Raw genomic sequence first — 21,873 nt, 5'->3', positions numbered from 1 at the left:
CGGCAACTTAGATCTACCAATGCCACCTAGAGAAGTAATAATTTGTGTATTGTAAAGCTCAAACGGCTATGATTGTTATTGCATTTTAAAATCAAAAATCTTGCATGTTGCTAACTGAAAAACGCTATACTGATAGTCTCTACACTGTCTACAGCAACTTTCTAATCTAAAGCTGCATTTAAAATTGACAAAACGCTTTTCTAGTGTTGACTTTTTTCGTTTCTGCGTATTAAGATTGACAACTTGCAGTTTCAAATGCAATGCCTTCACATCGTGACGTCACCAGACGCGCTGAAAGGCCTTCCCTCTCTTGGTGGCTTTGGTTCTAAGTAGGCCTCTAATTTGGGGCACTGGAATTGTTTGCGGTACAAAAAAAGAGAAAAACGGAAGAATAATATTACAAAATGGTTACAAAATTACAAGTTTAACAGATTTTGACCTAAAAGAAACAATTTGACCGTATTTTGACCTAACGTAACATTTTGACTTTATATTGGCCTAATAACTTCTATACTGCACGTCGTTATAGTGGTAAAGGCGGCATCCGTGCCTGATAACGAACTGCGTAGACGTTTTTGTAAATGGGTTAAATCGCCCGTGGGTTGAATCGTCCTGGGTTGAATCGTCCGTGAGTTGAAAGGTCCGTGGGTTGAATCGTCCTGGGTTGAATCGTCCGTGGGTTGAATCGTCCGTGGGTTGAATCGTCCGCGGGTTGAATCGTCCGCGGGTTGAATCGTCCGCGGGTTGAACCGTCCGTGGGTTGAATCGTCCTGGGTTGAATGGTCCTGGGTTGAATCGTCCGGGGGTTGAATCGTCCGGGGTTGAATCGTCCGCGGGTTGAATCGTCCGACCACCCTGGAAAAAAGCTGTTTAAAAGTCGGCCAAAATCGATGATTTTGAAAGTTTCTCCGCCGACTACACTTCGAAAAATGTGGTGTTGAAAATATCCAAAAGGCTGATATTGTTCGCATTGTTCACATGAGGCACGAGGTAAGTATTAATTGTTGTAGCCTTTTTTGTGTTTTGAGTTGTACATGCCTTCGTTAAGATATAAAAATAACGGTAACGTGAAGCAAATTACGACTCTATGATGACAACTCGGTTCATCTGTGTGAATCTCAATATTATCAGCGTAAAATACAAAGCGTTTATATCGAACCTCCATCACATGGTTCTGACCATAGATATAGGTTGTTTATGGTTCTGACGTACTTAGCATTTCGAATTGTATTGTTTATTTTCACCGTTAACTTTGCAAAATAAGTCCCAAAGCAATCATTTTTTATTCATTACATAAAATTGCAATCTTACGGGAGTCTAAAAACTTACAAATGTTTTTAAATCCAACCATTTGTATCCAATTTGTGCGTTTGCAGCGTTGTTTGAGCAAAAAAACAAAGTGACGAGCGAATAACCCTTAATAAGGAGTCTCTTCGTGGTTCTGTTCTTAATTTAAAAAACGAGCATCGCTCGTAAAACATACAGCGCGGTTGTGCCCAGCTCTGCAGATCCGACGCAATGTGCTTTATTTTATTGGTGAAATATTTAACGAAAATAAGCAATAGTTGCTCGCAAGGTTCGTCTGCCCAAATGCAGAATTGGCAAGGCATGATGACAACATAAAACCACTTATAAATAATGCGTCAAAACTAAGCCACAGCAGAAATATGCATACAAAAACATTCAATTAAAGACGAAAATGTCATCGAACGAGTAAACATGATGTTGGGTGAAAGAGGATGGGGCGGTAGTTTGATAAGGCAGCATGAAAAATTGTGACATTTAAAAGTAACTTTGCCCTCTATGTTTAATAGCAATACTTTTATATCAGCACGTGGCAAGTGTTTGCTTATGCAAACAAACCATTGCAAAGCTTATATGTGAGGTTTACAGAAAACTTGATTGCATACGCAAATGAGCACAAAACACTTTAGTGAACTGTGAAGTATATGAACAGAACAAAGAATTTTGCAAATGTTAAAACTACTTATGGTAAAGTTTTTTTAAGATAGAAAAGGCTTATTTTGTTTATAAATGTTCACAAAAAAATGAGCAAACGTGCTAAATACGTTTAGTGCATTACACATTTATGTAAAAACACGATGTTTTCGTATATTATATTATAATATGGTTATGTCAAAGTTTATGAATTTCTATACGTTCTTGAAGTATTTCGACAAAATCGAATTAACACACACAATATAAAATTTGACATCACTTTACAATTTGACGAAATTTTAACCTGGAGCATAGTTTCCGATAAGACATATCGGCGGGTGACACATAAAACAAAGCAAGATAAAAAGAAATTTTAAACGAAATAGACAAAGGCTTATGAATACACGGCATGATTGAAAACCAAATCATTTAAAATAACTACACACGAAAATGCAAAAAAACTGTATAGTATGGTGTTGTTCCGTAGCTGTGTAATGTTCGTCAATAGGCTCTACACCTTAGCTTGGAAGTCTTTTAAAAAACAATCAAAATCCAGAGAATTCATACAATGACCTCTTTAAAACTTTCAATGTAAACAGGAAGACGAGAAGTAAGTGCTGCGTCGTTATAGCAGTAACTGGCCTTGTCTTCCGGCGAAAAATTAATGTTCGGCGTCACATGGTAAGACACAGGTCGAGGTTTATGTGGGTGAGATCGTTCTTGCTTCGTGCGGAGCAGCACCTCTGGTTTGTGTGGTGTACTGCCCGGCCCCTCTATGCGACCATTCGGTACCGATCGTATCGCCGCATGAGTTCGGTCGAAATCCGAGCGACGGCGTTGCTCGTGGCGATGGTGGTGATGATGAAGAGGATGGTTATTCTGCAATTTATCACTTGACATCTTTCTGTGTTGCGCGCCGAGCATCTTCTGACAGGCGTCACTCATCTTCCTCTGATGCAAGAAATGATCAACCTCACTTGCTTTAGGAGAAGGAAGAGACCTTGCGGTTGGAGGAGGCGGTGAATGATCCAACATATCTTGCTTCGATAGAAACGCTTTGGGGATGTCTCTCCTCCAGTCGCTGCGGCTGAGAGTTCCCTGGTCCGCATCACGAAGATCGTCCAGGCTTTTATTTGTTGTCAGGGCAGCGCCAAAATGAGGACTAGTCGGAGAAATAGCCTCAGCAACATCTCGACTTTCCTGGACCGAGACGTGACGTCGATGTCCGCGATGTCGAGATCCTTTATCGTGGATGTTGCAATTTCTGTGTCGGGATTTTTGAGCAGAGTCAGTGCTGTAACTCCTGTGGATCGGACCAACTGGGTCTTGATCCTGGTCAGCCGAGTTAGATTTACGATGCTGCCGTTTCTTGGTTTTCTTCGACCCATTGTGGTGACGGTCGTGGGATGTTGTCCTGTAGAAAGTAGTCTGATAAGACAGTGCTAATATGCGCTTTAATATATGCATTAACCGCAATAACATGTCTGCGTATTTGATCTTACGGTTGTTAGTAATTAGCTGGTTATCTTAATATTGTTTGTGCTCGATCGTAATTCGTTGACGCGTAAATTACACCACTCGTGATTACAACACTGCGGAAAAAAATCTTGTTCAAATACCTGGGTATCGTGTCAATGTCATCGTAAAAAGTATTTGAACCCGGACGATCTGAAAGCGGAACTAATACGGGTTGCTGGACAGCTTCAGTCGTCAACAAATCTCTGTTTGGGTGAACTTTCGGACCCAGGGGTTTCGTGTTCGCGAAACCGTCGTCGGAGCGTTTGGAAGACGTATGGGTGATCTGTCTGTGACTCGGACCGGGGTATCCGTTATCCTTCAGGTGTGCTAACTTACTCGGCAACGTATTGGTGGTTAGTAAAACACCATCAACGCTTCCAAAACTGGCATTTAACTTGTTTAGAGATGTGCCAGTAGGCTGCGGTATAGCTGGCCCGGATGCTTCATTGAGGCAGGCCAAAGTGGTAGCGACATTTTCATTCTGAACAGTTTGTTCGCTCTGTGTGGTATCTGAGGCGATCGATGTTTCTAGAAGTGAAATGGTGAATGTTAGGTGACAGTACTCTTAAGCTTACACGCTCATACCAAGGTAAATATACCGGTAATTTATTTAATCAAAAACTCGATTTTACCTAACTAACTAAAAACCCATATCTTAACGTTGTCTACGCAATCTGTAATGGCACGCCCAACACGCTTATCCATTAATAATAATTTTATAACCTACAATAACGTTTAACTATGTTACTACTCTTTAAAATCTCCGACGAGCAAATAGAATGCATAATTATTGTAAATAGGGCAAATTCTAAAATCTCCATTCATACCTTGCTCAGAAACATCTGAAGAATTTCGAGGGCGACTTGCTTCGGTTAAATCAGTCACGCTTAAGCTTTTATGCGGAGGAGCAACCAAATGCTCATCAGTGATGCAGATGATACCAGCGCTAGATGGAGGTCCATCCACATCAATAGGATCGAAATCATCCAGAAAAGCATTATCTTCAAGTCAAAATAGTATAGGGTGGTGTTAGCACTAGAACATTTCACATCAATAATAATGATAAGATGAACGTAATATACGACAAAAATTCACACGCTATGACTTACCATGTTGTTCTTCATCGTCAACTTCTTCCGGTTTCTGCTTGGTGTCGCTCTCGATCCCGGAAGTGTGAGAGCTGCCCTGACTTGTATTGGAATTATAAGACTTGAAACGTGAACCTCGCTCTGTGTAATCAATCGAAGAACGGTTTAACATAAAATTCATGCGGTCAGTTACCTCATCATCACTATGCATGGTACAAAATGGAGTATTATCACTTGAGATATTGTTTAGGGTGCTCAAGGCTTGATGAGTGTGGCGAGGTTTTTGTAAATTAAGTAACAACCTTTTTTCCTCTTGCCCTACCTGTATTTATAGCATTCTTATTCGGACTATTAATTCACCTTTTTCACTCTTATTCGAGCCTGGACTCCTCCCATCCATACTTCCCACCAACCTCTCGCTATGTTCGGCTCCGTACTTTTCGTCTAGATCCATTCCGCTGATGTAGGACTCGCGATACATTCGCTTACCTGGATACACATTGTTATTATCATTAAATGAAATGGAGGCCTTTTTCTAAAACTATTTTATTTAGTGACTAAATTGTATATGAAATTCAGCCGACTGCATAATACAAGCACACACGGTATAACATGTTGCATTCGTTCAGAAACACCGACAAACAGGAATGGCATTCAGCTGATTGTACCTAATTGGGCCCCGTGCCCGAGGGGCCCTCACGTTACGCTGCACTTTATAAAGGAAAAAGGTGCCGCGAACCAAACAAGTTGGTTGGGAAACACTAGTGCACAAAATTCATTTCCGGCACAGCATTTGAGATGTTTTCGCTGAACAAAACACTTTGAGATGTTTCCTACGGTCAAGAGTCAAACGCAATAACAAGCAATATCACAGATTAACTAACTTCAATTGATAGTTTCATCGAAGCAGTTAAGAACGTGTTTTTCAGCGGACGTGTTTAAGCGATTTAGCAAGCTTAAAAAAGTCATGGCACGAGCGCACGGTCAGCTTTAGGAAGCGCGCGAAGTCATCAAAGTCCTCCGCTAATGTCAACGGTTATAGTCACGTGATAAAACTATTTACGATCGTCACTTGTTTTATTTTTAAAGCAACAGACGAAAATATCCATCGAATTGCTGGACTGGGCACGTTATCAATTCACGAACACACCACAGTATAGTCATATAGTCCGGCATTTCGTCAAAAGTTGTAGTTAAGCAGATAAGAGTGTGTTTGAAGTAACACGTCATCTAATAAGTCTGGTTAATCTCAACCGCAGATGAAACCCTTGTCCGCAAGTAAAACTATTTCGACCAAAATATACACATTTTATCGGTTGTGACACGAGAAAAGCACGACCGAAAATTTACTTTTCCCGCTGTGTAAACTCAAAATGATGTTAGTCCGGAAAGCTTCTGTTGTTGATGGTGTTTGTGCTGGGGCAGAAGTATGCTCACCAGAGCGTGGGATAGAGAAATTATACTATAGCAAAAATAAAAGGTTTGCTCAACTTAACAACTTATAGTACTTCCTTACTTAACATCAAGGTTACGATAGTAGGAGTTTGCCTAAAGAAAAACAAACGGTTTAAGAAGCCAACAATGTTACACCAATAAGACTTTTAAAGTGTTTTTGATACGACTACACGCCACAGCAATAGACAATTAGATGCACGACAAACAAACGTAATCACACGCCAAAACAAAACGTAATTACGATGTTTAAAACCACGGTTTACCATGATGTTGTTAATTTAGCACAAAATTCAAACATACCGAGGAGCAAATTCAAAACTTATTGTACATTTCTCACAGTGATAACGTGGTTTCTGAAGACAAGACTATCCTTGTTCAACAAGCGCGCAAACAAGATTTAAGATAAAATCTACCTGTATGCGCGTAAATTTGAAAACCGGTTGCTTGGCAGCACGATCTGTGTATACGGCTGTTTTACTAAATTGACAAAACAAATTCGACGCATTAACACAAATGCCCGACGATAAGCGAATATGCAGAAAACACTCCTACAAGGTTTCCTGGTATCAGCAGTGCTGACAACTTTGAGTCCGCAAATTTCTGATACATCAGCTGATACACATTACGGTGAGAATAAAACAGAACTTACAGCGCTTTCCGTCAACTTTCTTCATGTGTTCAACAAACGGCGTGAGACTATGAAACAGGGAATGCGTGTCCCGTAGCAACTGGAGAAGATATTTGGATCGCGAGTGACTTCCGGTGTAATAGACCAACTTCCGGCTTGATGGAAGGTCGTCGGGAAATATCTCGAAACGTTTTCCCTTCAAAAAAAGTCAAGAAGCCGTTATTCATGTAAACATACGTTAAGACTCGCCTGAAGCCCTAAACCGCTATGACAGATATTGGAACTACAACATCAAACAAATGTTCACCAAAATAAACCAAACTAACTATCATCAATAAATTGTTTAGGTTGTTAGTTAATTTCTGAAAAACAACAATCTTAAACTTGCAGTTTATTGGAAAAAAGTAAAAGATCCAGAATTTTCAGAGATTAAATAAACTCATATCGCTGCTGGTCAGGCGGTCAACCTTTTGATCAGGCGAAAAATGGCTATTTATTTTCAAGCCATCACTACGCTGCAGATTTTTAAGAAATGCACCAAGTTGTTTGAAAACAGAAACCAGGAGTTCAATTTCGCATCAGTGTGACATAAGCGTAATAAATTGCTGACCTAATACAGTTTGAAAGCACTTCTTGTTTTAACTGCATACCTTGGCTCAAGACAATATTGAGCCATGAAAAGTAATTTGCCATCTGATGACTGTCAGATCACAAACAATTATGTAATTCCCGAAAGCATAACGCCTTTTGGAGTTTGATATTACCAAATATGGCAAACTGGTAAAATCCCTGCTGAAGAGTAGTTTCTCATAACTGCGCTAGTACCATCGAACAAAGACTGTATCACGGGTTACGTCATAAAATTCTGAAATTTTATATCAGGCATTGCACCACGGGTTTGCGTGTGAAGCTCAAAAATATTCTCCATAGTTTTAATTTAAAACACTTTTCAACACAGAGCTAAAATTATTGGATGTAGGCGTGTCGTTCAAATGAGATTTACATGACAACAATTCTTATACAACCAAAAACCCCCATAAAGCAGGAAAATCCAATACAAAAAAAATATAATCACGCATTTTCCAGCACGCTATTTAGTTTTTTCAATTTTTCTGTAAGATTGGTGATCCCAACAAAAGTAAAAAATAACTCAGTGCGCCAATACCTGTTTCCGCTTCAGTTTTTCAAAGAAACAACTTGATATCAATAGAACAGAAATTTTTACAACAACGGCTATCAGAATTGCACTTACCGCAAAAAACAATCGTCCCACTTTATTCCAAGGAAACTCGAAATCGAGCAGATGCGGCCCATCTGGCCTCTGATGGGCGATATGGTGGATTCGAATGCCCTGGTTGAATATGCCAAGAGTTACCGAAGGTTCCGTTTCTTTTTTGGTCTATTTGACGGGAAAAGAAAATGCTGTATAAACACTTTGTCATGGTGCTTACTATACTGTATTTGTTATTCAACCATAAAAGATTAATGTTGTTTTTCGTTGTTTAAGACAACTTTTGTAACCGTTCAGTTCTAGTTAATTCAATCAATTTTAATTAAAAAATAACATATACGACGTAAAAAGCAAGATAAATCGCAGACAAACATAACAATCACTCGTATTTTTAGAACATTCTAAATGAGGGTTACGAACATAATTTATTATTTGTTTGAGGGAAAAGTAACTTGTTAGACGACAGACAATAATAACCAAACACAACCGACTGAAACGGAAATTGTCAGCAAGTTACCGATTAACTAAATAATAAAACTAACCGATCAATGATTTCAAAAATAAACTTATCAGAACTTTGTAAGAGAAGAGACGTTTATAAGTATAAAACCGCACAATAGTCCGTCTTATGTTACTAACTGTCCCCAAACGACGTCTGGTCTATAATTACCCTTTTGTCCACCGAGTGTAAAAATTATTAGTCAAACAGAATTGATAGACTTGTGGTATAATCCCAGCCCGAACCGACGTCAAATTAACAACACAAATCTGTAATGTAATCCGTATCAAGTTACAAGGAGGGGAGTTTGGTCTGAGATAGGACAAAGCACTATAGGCTCAACAATGCTAAACTGATAAACCTCCTAGCTGGATCGGATTTTCCGAAGTTTTTCGTTAAAACAGGCTTAACAGAGTTTGGCAAACTTTGGTAGAGATTTTGCAAGTAATAAGTCAAAATAGGTTCTTATATTTCACTTGGTGGCTTTTTAGCAAAGTACTTCTTCGTTTTCCAGGAAAAGACTATACCACAGGTTTTTAACTTCAGATATAAAAATGAGCGCGTGATACACTCGTCACACTGAACAAATTAAGACATAAAATATCAAAAGGCCACGTCAGATGTCGTATAAAGGAAGACGATTTTTTAAAGTTTGATGACGTATGGCACTTTACGAAAAGTGCTCAAGAAATGATCGCAAAACCCCACGACATCAATTGATTTCATGGGCATGAGGCGAAAGCAACAGGTAGCCTACGACATGCTAAGTTCGACGGGTGTCTATGACGTCATAATTCCCATAGCGGTTTCGCAAACAAAACATAACTAACGCTGCTTTAAAAGCTATCCAGTTTAGGCGCATTGATCACACGATGCATTTAATGTGACGCGAAACGTACATTTCATCAGCTGTATTGTTGCTCGAATTTTCAAAAATCAAACCGAAGTTGTAGACTGAAAGAAGTCGACGTAATGAAAATATTTTCACGAGAATTATTGAGCCTTAACAGCATTATGTGGACCCTGGAAAGCGTAACATCTTCAAAGGGGGGAATGTCGACAACTTTCGATAAAGAGAAGTGACGTACGTGACCCTAGCGCGTCATCATCTCAATGGGGGTATGAAAACAACGTCTACATTTAGTGACTTTGCAGCAAATCGGGGGCAAAGGTGCTTCGACTGAGTCAATCTTAAACAAACTTAGACAACAGGGGGAATAATTTTAGATGAGTGTCGCATCCCGCACTTACGGCTAAGTTGATTCACTCGGTTTGTAAACTTTGACGGAAACCACAAAAGTGATGACATAACGCCTTTTCCAGTATCGTGATAAACGACGAGGTTTTTAGAGATGACGTTTACATGACGTTCCAAAATTACGGAAGCGCTGACACCGACAGTAACTGTAAAAGTTACCAGACTATCAAAATTGTTTTTACGACGCCGTTATGACGCTGTAGGCGTAGGCCTAAGAGCGTGGGTCCAGACTCAGACTTTACGTTGCTCTTAAGAAGACATGGCATCATCTTTTGCTTATGGTATGCTTAAACTTATGGTCATTCGTGCGGAAAAAGTGATAACTTGAGTTTAAGTAACTTTTCGATGCTGTTGCCAGAATGCCAAATAAAGCAAAGTAACCCTCCCAAATCACAATAATAAACTAAGGAGAACTGGACATGCAAAACTACACAACAAGTCCTATGAGAATTTACATGAAAGGTAAAGTTTACCTTAAAAAGCTTATAATAATGCACGGGAACATCTTCTATGGTGGACGCTTGCTTTATATAATCAGCTTGCGCGTTGAAAGTCGAGGTTGAAGCCAATTCAATATGCATGGTTGGCAGATGAGACCAAAGGTAATTTTCTCCCCATTTTTTCAAAAACTAAAACAAACGTAAAAATGATAATTAATCTCTGACAGACTTTACTCAGTCCGAAGATAAAGTTTATGGTCGGCAACCAACTACGAAAATTTATCTCATATACGGTTATTACAATAAGTGTAGGTTACTTGTTAGGCCAACTGCTGAATGTTAACCATTACCGTAAAATTATGGCTTATTCTTACCCATGCTGGGACATATTCGTTCGGGTCAAAGTAGCGTCCGGTATGTAGAGTGGGGTCAAACGCACCCAGATCCAAGTGGAGCGAAATGGCCGCCAAAGTGACTATTGTTTCGTCTTGAGTGACCACTTTGGACTGCAATACGTTACGCTTCATTTGCAAGTAGTAGTGATATCTCGACTGGTAATTACTGCACATTAAAGTTAGAATAATTTACTTTAATTTAGAAGGTAGATTTCGTTTGATATTAAAAGCGATATAATATATGTTACAAATCATGCCCTAAAAGTTTATAAAAAGTTATATTGGTCACCGTGTAATTGTTTTTGTGGTTGGCATCTAAATGCACTTAACACAATTGGGCGGTGTATAACGAGGTCTTAATGAAAGCCGGGCGTAAAGTCATTAACACTTGAGTGTCAGTGTCAACATATTAAAAAATCGATTAAAAAGGCAGTCAATTGAATACACATTAAAGCCCTGTTTGTTTACGCAAGTACGTTAGGAGATATCCGACTTAAGTCGGTCAGGGTGTTGCCTTTGTTTGAATACGATGATGTTTAATTAACAACCACGGGCGCCCGCCGGTTTTTGATACAGCTATAATAATAACACAGAGGCTAACGATGGCCAAGTCAAGTGGACTAAAGTAGTCCCTGTCGCATTCGACATAGAAATTTCAAAAAAAATTTAATCTCGGCATTCTGATATCATAAAGATTTTCACTTGAATAGTTTGAAAGCACCTAACCTTTTAATAGAATATGTTTGTACAAAACGGATTCCACAGATGCCTTACTTTCGGCGGTAAAAATGGAATAGAAAGAAACGGCTCAAACCATTCCAGTCGTAACCGATTTTAGGCGGCCATTAAAGTGCGTGCGGTGCTTCAATACTTCATTGCTGCAGCAATATTTCAATATACCGTTTGATTAGAAAGACTTTTTGTTTAGTCTAGTCGAATTACACTAAAAATTTCAAAACGGTTCAAACCTACAGTGTATACCAAGTGGATGTAATTAAATCTATCATCGGTGTAAATTACGAGTAAACATTGAAATCCAAACAAGGTGTTAGCAAAGACGTGTTGCCCACAAATACAAAAACACTTAGCTTGCAGTTACTGAGCTACAAACCAATTTTAGGTCAACAGAGGATTGACCAGAAAGCCAATAATACACTCATCGACTGCAGTTTGCGGATAACGCTCATCAACATTCCGCAGTTCAGCTTAGAAAACAAGCCACGGAAAAGACAATCAGAAAAGGCTAATACTACGTAAGAAAAATGTTACTTGTATACACAGCAACAAAATGTGTAAAATGGCCTCTGTCAGAGGCCGTCAAGTTCGGGTTGTTAAGCTTGTCGGCTATTTGGAGCTACATGCTCCAAAATTAACTTATAGTGGGGATATAGAGTATCTATTAGAAGCTGGTGATATCGCAGATATAATTTTCTGTGGTATAATTGTTAGCCATGGTAAACTGTCAATGCTTTTAATGTGGCTTTAAGCCGATGATGTAACGTCTAACTGCGCCAACAATTAACATATTTCCAACCTAAAATTATGATCTACCTTGGTTAAGGAAATTATTCGTTTCCTACAGAAATATAGCATCTCCAAATCACGCATCGAACCTATGCCTTAGCGCAAAAATAACGATTTTGGAAGAGCAGTAAAACGGTTGAAGGCAAAACATTATTGGTAAAGTTGGCTTGAAGCTAATTTCCCATCGCATCAGACCTAATGGAATAAAGTGGATTTCGCTGGAAATTTTACCCAGAAAATATTTGGCGGTTCTTGAAAAGGATACGCAGGTTTCAGTTGAGCGCTTTCATCGTGGATGGGTGGGGCGCTTTCATGTGCAACAAAGAAAGCATTGCTGAGCATACTTCTAAGAATACATGCAATTTCAGTTCTTTTAGGAAATATAAACAAAAATTGAAAAATTCCTGAGCGCGGTCATCGAAGGACTAAAACAGACGCTGCAAATCAGATTTTACATACCGTGTATTTTTTTACAGAAAGCGTTGCCCAGAAAATTTCAGAAAAAATTTATTTTTTGAGAAATATTTTGTAAAACCCTGTTGCTATCGTGACAAAACTTTGGCGCAATACAGCTAACACAGTTATGCCGTTATGGTGCTTCACTTCGTGAATTTGTGTTCCGGAAAGCGTAACATGCAACAAAGCGAAGAACAACGTGCTTAGCAATCGTTTCAACACTCCATATACACTAAATGTCGTCGTGTTGTACAACACGTGTATCTTGAAAACAATCTAAAAATGACCAAGCGCTCAGTTATTCAAACTATTCGCTTTGTGAACGCTCACAAATCGTGGGTGCAGCGTATGGGGAGCATGACTAATTACATTGTCGTTTCATAAACGATTCTTATTGCGTGATGCTGAAGGACGAATCAAGTGGTGAAAAACATATGCAAAGTCGCTCTATTTGGATAAATTGAGGAACCGCTGATGAGCTTTTGGAAAATCTTTATTAAATATAGTTCCACTGGCGCAACGTCGTAAAACGATAATAAAATTTAGGAAGTGACTTTATGAGGGTTCTAGCAATCACCCGACTGTAAACGCTTAGCAGCATTTGTGAAAACCTGAACTGAACTGTAAAAAGCAAGAATTATAGTAACCTTTCGCAGAATAGATCATATTAATCGTAAATTTAACGAAGCTGACATTTAACTATCAAGCACAACTCAAAATAATCTTCGAATTTTCAAGACATCAATATAATGAATTAAGTTCATTCAATTTACCATTGCTGTGGGCGTGAAAACGTTGCATGCAAAAAGAAACACGAAGCATAAGGAAACACCTGTTCTGTGAAAAAAGGGCATAAAAAGGGCGTTTATATCAAGCAGAGTTATTAGAAAAAAAATTTTGTCATGCGTTCTAAAGAAAATTTTAAACAAAAGATATCGCATTTTGCCTCAAGCCATAAAGTTGCGTGCTTAAAATTCTCACGTGAATGACCTGCTCATTTAAATGACACGACACAAAGCAAAAAGCTAATTTGCAAAAGTAAAAATTAACAAAACGAAGTCAACCTAAACCGCAACAAAAATATTTGGAGCTAATTTTGTTATTTTGATTGTTTTAGTTAATTCCAATCATTCCTTTTGTGTACTCCAATATTACCCATCACCACTGAAACTCGACTGAATAAAATGTTAATGGCAAGCAAGCGTTCTATTAGTTGAGGTTACATTGTGAAAAGTTTCGAGGCAAAAACCACAATTAAAATTCGTTTGTTATGAAGTTTCCACGCAGATGAAAGACAAAATGGCACAATACTATATCATACGCGCATGGAATCAACAAACGTGTAATCGGCGCCGTGGGCGTCTTACATTACGACTTGCTAGCCAGTTAATGCATAAATAAAAATCGTTTATTGCGTAGTAGACGTTAGTTCATGATTAACAATGTTGTGAGATGTTACCATATGATGCATACATACCATGTTACAATATATCGATAAAAATTCAGACAGATGAAGTTTATACATCAATGAATATAGAAAGCTGACTCCTATGATTCAAAATCAGTGTTTAGCTGGACTTAGATATGACACTTAACACTTAAAAAGAGCGGTTTTTGAGGTAAAATTGTCTGTCAGCAAAATAATCAACATACTGAAGACATTGCATAATGCATGCTCAATAGGGAGAATAATTGACATTGACTGCTATTTCATTCATGCCGTCACCAACTAACAAGATTTATGAGGATTTGGCCGACGCTTTATTTTTGCCCGAATGAGACTCAACAATGCGTGTAATTTTACGCGTACCTGCTGGTTACGCACGAAGCAAACAGTGTGTATGACAACTCAGCCCATCTTTATGTACACCAAAAACAAGAAAGCTAATTCTGACCATTCATAGCTTACCATATAAGTTTTGGATGCTCCACGTAGTATTGTACTTGAAATTGCACGGTGAATACCGACGATGGTTGAATACTGATGTCTCCTTCCTAAAATACATTTAATCAGTTAAAAAGTGTCAAGTTACAAAAACTTTATAATATATACGCCTAACCTAAAGTACAGTATATAGACCTACTATATATTCTAACTCGCAAGAACATACAGCAGTCAGCAGGTGTTAAATTACCACTTCTTGAAATAGATCTTTAAGTTTCTTTGTATTTTTATCAGAAACAAAGTGAAGAAAACATATATGAATGGAGAACACAACAATAGTTTGTAAATTCAAAAATCCAAATTTTGATTTTTGTTATCATGAATGATTTCGTAAACTTAACAACTCTTAAAAAAACCTTGAAAAAAAAGAACAGATGATAATTAATAAAACGCGTTCGTCGCTCGTATATACAGTTTGGTCAGGTGTAGTCTACCTGCAGCAAATACTGTACTTAAGTTAACTAACTTACATAACAAATACTATAAAGCACAGAAAATTACAAAATTCATAAAGGTGAATGACGTTGCGTCAAGAGGAACTTAAGCAAAAGCGAGGAAGGAATTCTGTTTGATACTCGCCAAGAGGGAAAGTCGTGTTCCCGTGCAACGCAAAGCGATGCATGAAAAGTGATTTCGCGGTCTTTTTCAGTCCTTTGATGGGCTTTTATCATGGGACATTTAAACGAATTGTGCTTCTGTATACACCCAGTTATTACAAACTTTATTGCCAGCATACTTACATAAAAGATAATTACAAAGTCCAACTGCGTGTTAAAAGAAATACTTTATGGCATAAGACGTTAATTCACAAAAGATCGCTTTTTGCTAATGGTGTACGCTGTAAAGTATAGGTATTTTTCAAAATTACGCAACTAGGTAAACGACAACCATACTCGAGAAATCCAGCAGTTACTCAAAAAATTTTGACAGCAAAACGGGATTTCAGTGGATCAAGCGAAAAGGTGTTTCGAGTAATACCAGCAGACAATGAATCCAATTCGGCTATCCAAACCAAACCATGACGTAATGTGTGAATGGGGCATGAAAACCACACCTGTGGCATGCGAGGTCCGTTCAAATGACGAAGCAAAGCAAGTGACAATCAATTTGTACACAAAGCATTGAGAAACGTTAATTCTAAAACATGACACAACAGACACAAAACCACACTTCGCAATTGAAGCGTTGGTGGTATATAGCGGTTGCCTTAGGATTTACAGTACTCACAGTGGTCAAAGTTTCATTTTCCTAAATAAATAAGCTGCATTTCCACCGACGCTTGAGCGTGGTTTAAAATTTCTGCCGCATGATATGACACTGATATGGGTGATATGGGAACTCACTCACTTAAACTCACCGTAAGTTTATAAACCTATTGAATATTGAAACCGTACACTGAAAAGTGATACGCCATTGGCCATGGCCATGTCTGTTAAGCCTATCCATCATTTACATACTATCGAGCAATAAACGCCAATTCTTATTCAGCACCATAACCAAACTCAATAGATAGAATTCGAAAATTGTACAATGCTGTTTGAAAATTGTAAATAGCACGAATAAAGAATATAACGTGATGAACAAGAAACCTTTGAGTAAAAATGCTACAAAACTTCACAGACCCTAAGAATAAGCAATAGAGGGAGTACTCGTAATGTGGTCGTGTTGTCAATGGCAGCATACATCCCTAAACCCCACTTGAAACTAGCTAAAGAGCGACCAATACACAGCTTTGTTCCAACGGCTCAACGATACCTTGTTGAAACAGCTTTTTCATCCCTCCCATGTTTTGTGATAAATCTAACGACACATCCTAAGATCAAACACTAACGACCCTTTATCTTTAATCAGGCGTCCCCTTATATGGTATATTAAATCGAAAAGGATGAGTCGACTTGTACAAATGTTCAAAAAGTAATTTTCGCATACGTTTTGACATTTTTGTCGAGCTCTACGCTTTCTATTATTTACCTTTCTCTTTTGATCCTTTCCCCATTCTTTTGGTGCGTATTTCGACAATCTCTGCTTTAGGTCCATAAAACGGTGTTCCTTTTCTGCAAATACCATTGGAATTGGACGATTACGACATTCTTAAAAGATGTATCGGACACTTTTGAAATATTGTAGCCTATTGCATTTTTACGCAATGCACATTATTTATCGCTTGGGAATTGTTTACCATTCTATAACGAAGCGAACAAAAATATATTAAACTGAGAAAAGCGAATGACTTATGGTAATATTGGGATATCTCATACTAACCGACGACGGCTGACAATCCAAAGAAATGACTTTCTTTGATGGAATGCATTGTGCACACTTGGTCAAACACTTCCTTGGCGATAGCTTTGCACTGTAAGATGTTGCATTCAAGTTAAATATTTCATTGATATGAAAGGCGACTACTCCATTATAGACAAGGGTACTACCAGATAAAAATCACGACGACCTCGCACACTGTACTCAATGTCCATTAGTGTGGGCAGGATAAATTTATCAGATACCAGCTAGATTATATAGCATTCCTGATACGGCATTGATAATTTGCAACTGTGCCAGGGTTAAGATAATATGCAAGTCACTAGTCGTCACCATTGTCATCGTTATTTGCGTTTCATTACCAACATCAACATACACTTTTTGCTGAAGTTTTCTTGTGTAGTAAAATCAGTGGCGCGCTTATTTTTAAACCATGATTTGAAACTGTGTTGTTGTAACAAGGAGCCACTTTATCATTACAATCAAAGCATTGCTTGAATAACTGAATAAATACAACACTTTGAATGCGCTTGCTAAAGAAAACGAAAATATGCGACAATTGTTAAACAAACTTACATCAAATACAAGTAGAATTGACTCGCCGTTGAGAAGGTGTACCCGCACCGGTTTCTTGCCAGAATTCGACTTCATTTTTACCGCAGACGGTCGATGTTTTCGGTGGGAGTAAAGAGTTGACAGAATGTTAATAGAGTTGTCAAGAGCTTGTTTATCGCAGTTCGTTTCAGGCTTCGATTGGCTTACACAGATGGAAGTCTTTGTTTTACAAAAGCCTTCGGAAGACTTTCGACAAACAATGTCGGCGCAATCATCCGTATCAGCTTGAATTAATTCATTAAACGATTCTAGACTACGTGGACCAGTAGTCAACTGTCCAGGTTCTAATGTACTGTCTTGAAACTTGTTCGCTCTTTTCGGAGAATAGTTTGCTTCACTTAATTCAGCACAATGTGAATCAGTTAATCCACTCCGATAAGGTACTTCGTTACCAGTATGAGTAGTTTGTTTTAAATTCAGAATCCTTCTTTCGTAAGGAGGCGATTCCGCAGTTAAATTGTACCTTAAACACTGTTGAACTAATTCAGTGCGATCTGCGATATTGTTGCGGTCGAAGTGAGTCAAATGCCTTTTCTTCTTAGTATAATGTAAGGCAGCAAGAAAATGCGAATTGCAGCTAGAAACAAAAACATTTAGGTTAAGAAAAATTTCATACGTAACAGATCATCACAGCATATTTCGCTGCCAAGGTCAGCCCTGCTGCAAATATACCAACTGAATTAACTGATGTACCGTAGTAATATCCAATGAAATCAATAAATGCCATTGGGGCAAAAAAAACGTGGAATAATATGCTTTACAAACTGCCCTAGCAATGGGAAGTATGAACGCAACACTCAAAAACTTCTTTATTTTCGCTTTTCTTCAAGAAGTACAAATGCTCTCTTTTAATAGACGAATTTAGCTACAGCTTTCCAACGTGCAACTTCATACGTGCTGAATTCTTATCTAAGTTTTAACGACAGTCAACAAACTGACGACCACTTGTTAACAACAGCCACTACATGAGAGCAATGGAGTTGCCGAACGACTTCGCTGATTACTACAGCCACTAAGTGGAAATTTTGCGCTTCACTGAGCACCAGTTCTTTTTTTTCCTCGCTAAAATTGACCTACTTCGAAGTCAGCGCTTTATGACCGATTTATTGCTGGTGTCATCAGCAGTATGACACTTAATGTGCAGATAAACACTTTGCCCACGAGCTGGGTTTATGAATAAGTTGGCTTTCCAGCAAATGACAAAATTTCGTTGTCTTTCTAGATTTTATTTTAGGCAGCGTCTACTTTTCTGGCAAAAAAACGTATTCAGATTGTCTTCTCACTTAAATGCTATAACTTTAACGGAAAGTTATCACACGATGCTAACCTCAATCGAGCTCTAATTTTTCAAGTAAACTGAGTCAAACTTCAATGTAACTATGATGAACAAAATTTAACTGCTTGGTTGTCTTTCTCCTACGTCCCAAAACCTTCTGCCTATCGTAAACAACCAATCAGTGCAATCTGTGGGTGAAATAGTCACTTTTTTGTTTTAAAGTAAGAGGAATTGATTTCCAAATTTTTTTAAAAGGCTACCAATTGCGACGCTACCGCCTTCAAGTATGTTGTTTGAAGTCTGGGCGAAAATTCTCTGCCAAATACTGTATTTTTTCAGAGAAAAGTGGGTTGTGCCTATCTCATTACGCCGTCTACCGAATAAACTCAGTTTAAATATTGCTAGTGAAAGTAAAACTGAACTAGGTATTTCTCTCGAGCTGATAACATGCGTTTCGAACCGAAATCTTAATTCGTTGCTTACAGCACCGAAAGATACTGCTATGAAGTTTGAAATACGCAGTAGGTATATTCACAACGTGAGAAAATAAAAAAATTCTACCACAATTTAATTGTTTTCAATTGTGATAAAATAAAGGTGTTTTTGTAGCAACAGATGTGCTGCTTCCTGTTCGGAAAGTTACAAGCTCATGTAATGCGAAAACAAGTGTACGGATTTCAGACGGTTTTCCCTGGTTATGTGCTGCAAGAAAGTGGCGCCATCATCATTTTATTATTATGTACATTGTACACCTAACTTCAGTTTAACCATCAATAAGTTACCATATACAACTTTTTCATACCTTTTCCGCTAACCTAACTGCCTATCTTTAACAATGGGCTCTATGACCTATACCAGACGTGGGCAAACTGCGGCTCGCGAGCCGCATGCGGCTCTCCGGCATGTTTTTTGTGGCTCTTCTAGTCGAATCGTAAAATTCCAAAAAATGTAAAGGCTACCAAGAGTACCGTTTATGAAAGTTTCTGTGTAGTTTGTGATAAATATATCAATTAATGTAATATAAAATTGTGTACGACATAGAATTCTCGTCTATCGAATCAGCGAAGCATAACACTTTGTGACGTAATCGATGCTTCCCCTGTGCGTGCATTTTGATTTATTCAGTCCTTTTGGTTTCTACGTTCAACGCCGCAACATGTCTTTGTGCTGTTGCTGTCACAATGTTCTATCTTGATTTATTCGTTCAATGAAACTTCAATATAACCAGATTATACAGTTGTCGAGGTGTACAATTGATTCTAAGATTAAGAGAAGCGAAACAACGACCTGAGACTCATTTATCATCGAGGACAGACAACAATTCTACAGACAGACTTTGTAATTGAAGTGGTCGTCCTTACAGGCTAAGGAACGATAAACAATCATTTCATTACAAGTTTTTCTTTATGTAGGCCAGCATTTCGTTTATGACGTAACACTAGACATCGATTCCGACATTGTTTTCAGGTATAAATTCTATACTCTATTGCAAAGGTTGTCAAAATGCACCTCACCAACATGTTTTTATGGGTCTTTTAGTTAAAAAGTAATATCCCAAAATGACTACTAATAGTATAATAACCAAATTGACAATCATTACTGATTTTGCGGCTCGCTGGTGTTTATATTTTTCCGCAAGTGACTCTTTCATTGAACAAATTTGCCCACCCCTGACCTATACGTAACGCGAAATAGTCACTTCCATTTCTACGCACAGGCCCTGACAAACACAGGATCGCCCATCGCGATAGTCTACGACAGGCCTCAGCCAACCGCTCAGGAAATAAGTTACAATAGGCACTGCAGCCGATAGAAAATTAGCTTATTATCATTATGGATGGAAGTTAAAAACCCTTGCAAGTGCTTGCTAAACTTTACAGGGACCGGTACTTTTGGTGTAAAAGCAAACGTTGAAATCAATTTTTGTGTGAAAGATTACGTTTTGCAATGGTAATCCTTACTTCTGCGTTAGAAAGGTGACCTTAATTATAACTAAAATTGGGGTTCACATATCAATACAGCCTAGCCCTGCTATACATACAAGATATCCTGAATTTCATTTAGTTAAACATTTCATAACTAAAAGCTCTGTCCGACTGGTTGTTAGTACCCGTGTGTTACGCAACTAGGCACGACAAAACTTTACCTACACTGCAAGTCTGCAACCCAAATATGCAATTATATAGCTTTGCGAGGAATGTCGAAAATGTACTCATCACGTGAAAAACTTATTCGCAATATGTTAATAATACGATAATGTTAATACGATAAAAGTACAGTGGTTGTTGTTTTAGTAACCACTTACGAGATAGGTATAGAAATGTATTCGTTATTACAAAAACGGTATTCAAAAACTTTGAGTTCAACAACCCTGCAGGACACAAAACATAATTCAACAAAAATTAACTCACCACTACAACACCATATAATTAGTACTAATACTATTACTACTGTAACTATTCATTTACCTATATGCACGTTTCCTCAATGCGTCGATAACATCTTCAGTGTGTTCTACCAAGTGTATGTTTCCAATGCAAGAACATTTCAAACAGCGAATTTCCCTTATATTAGGCTGATGAGAACAACCGGCATCACCAAACACGGCTTCAGAAGTAAGCTTTCGAATTTCTTCTCGAGATTTTTGTAGCACTTGTTCTCCAGGTTTCGAATGAGAGAACTCTTTTCGGCACTTTTTATTGGAATCATCCTTCTTTTGTGATTTCATTCTTTGACTTACGTTCGTCCTGATGCTGCTGGGCGAATTTAAAATCGCTGGCCGAAACACCTTTCCCGGCCGGACGCTGACTTTACTACCTATATTACCTCGCATTTTAGACGTCTAAACATCGGACAATGCAATGACCTAGCCCTACGTATCTATATAACCGTGCAGACCGACAAAGAAGTTATACTTTGAGAATTACAACTACAGAACATTAATTCCTTGCTCAGTAACAACAAGTCAAGCCTAAGCTTCCTGCAAATCGCAGATAAAGCTGCCGAAGAGAGAAATGAAGTTTGACAAAAAAGTGCGTTAAAGCATTATGTCGTGACTGTTTTGTCGTAAAGCCACGGGCTATTCTCCAGTTTCAAAGGCATTTTGCCGATTTCAAAATCATACCCTGTTAACTGTCAAATAAGATATAACAGCGTCTCATCTTAGCTTAGCTAATGTTTAATTCTAAAATCTATATTTTAAGGAAACTTATATTGCATTGGTTTCTGTTACAAAGCTCATTTATCTGATAAAACTTCCAAGAGGATAGCTATCTCTGCAAAAATATACAAATCGTTGAAATAGTCAGCAACTGAGTAAGCCATAATAAAAAAAATCGTAAGCAGCAG

At 38.2% G+C, this 21,873-nt stretch overlaps 1 protein-coding gene across 1 annotated transcript; it reads right to left on the bottom strand.

Annotated features, from left to right (window-relative positions):
- Positions 1-1,516: 1,516 nt before the first annotated feature.
- On the bottom strand, positions 1,517-21,426 carry LOC143445952 (uncharacterized). The gene is made up of 14 exons (XM_076945369.1): positions 20,994-21,426; positions 17,211-17,826; positions 16,638-16,728; positions 16,347-16,429; positions 14,340-14,425; positions 10,430-10,616; positions 10,089-10,244; positions 7,880-8,026; positions 6,649-6,823; positions 4,905-5,033; positions 4,566-4,685; positions 4,284-4,457; positions 3,558-3,984; positions 1,517-3,352 (listed from the first exon to the last, which is right to left on the bottom strand). Exons 1-14 carry the CDS (start codon positions 21,356-21,358, stop codon positions 2,500-2,502), a joined length of 3,609 nt encoding a protein of 1,202 aa, XP_076801484.1. The 5' UTR covers positions 21,359-21,426; the 3' UTR covers positions 1,517-2,499.
- Positions 21,427-21,873: the final 447 nt, after the last annotated feature.

This window comes from Clavelina lepadiformis, chromosome 2 (assembly GCF_947623445.1).
Source record: "Clavelina lepadiformis chromosome 2, kaClaLepa1.1, whole genome shotgun sequence".
NCBI lineage: Eukaryota > Metazoa > Chordata > Ascidiacea > Aplousobranchia > Clavelinidae > Clavelina > Clavelina lepadiformis.
This window is presented reverse-complemented; position numbering and strand designations above follow the sequence as displayed.

Coding starts and splice junctions, on each gene's coding strand:
- LOC143445952 (XM_076945369.1), bottom strand. CDS start 21,358: ATGCGAGGTAATATAGGTAGTAAAGTCAGCGTCCGGCCGGGAAAGGTG. Junction 6,824..7,879: donor TGGGACGATTGTTTTTTGCG/GTAAGTGCAATT, acceptor CTTTTTTTGAAG/GGAAAACGTTTCGAGATATT. Junction 4,686..4,904: donor CTCGAATAAGAGTGAAAAAG/GTGAATTAATAG, acceptor TTGATTACACAG/AGCGAGGTTCACGTTTCAAG.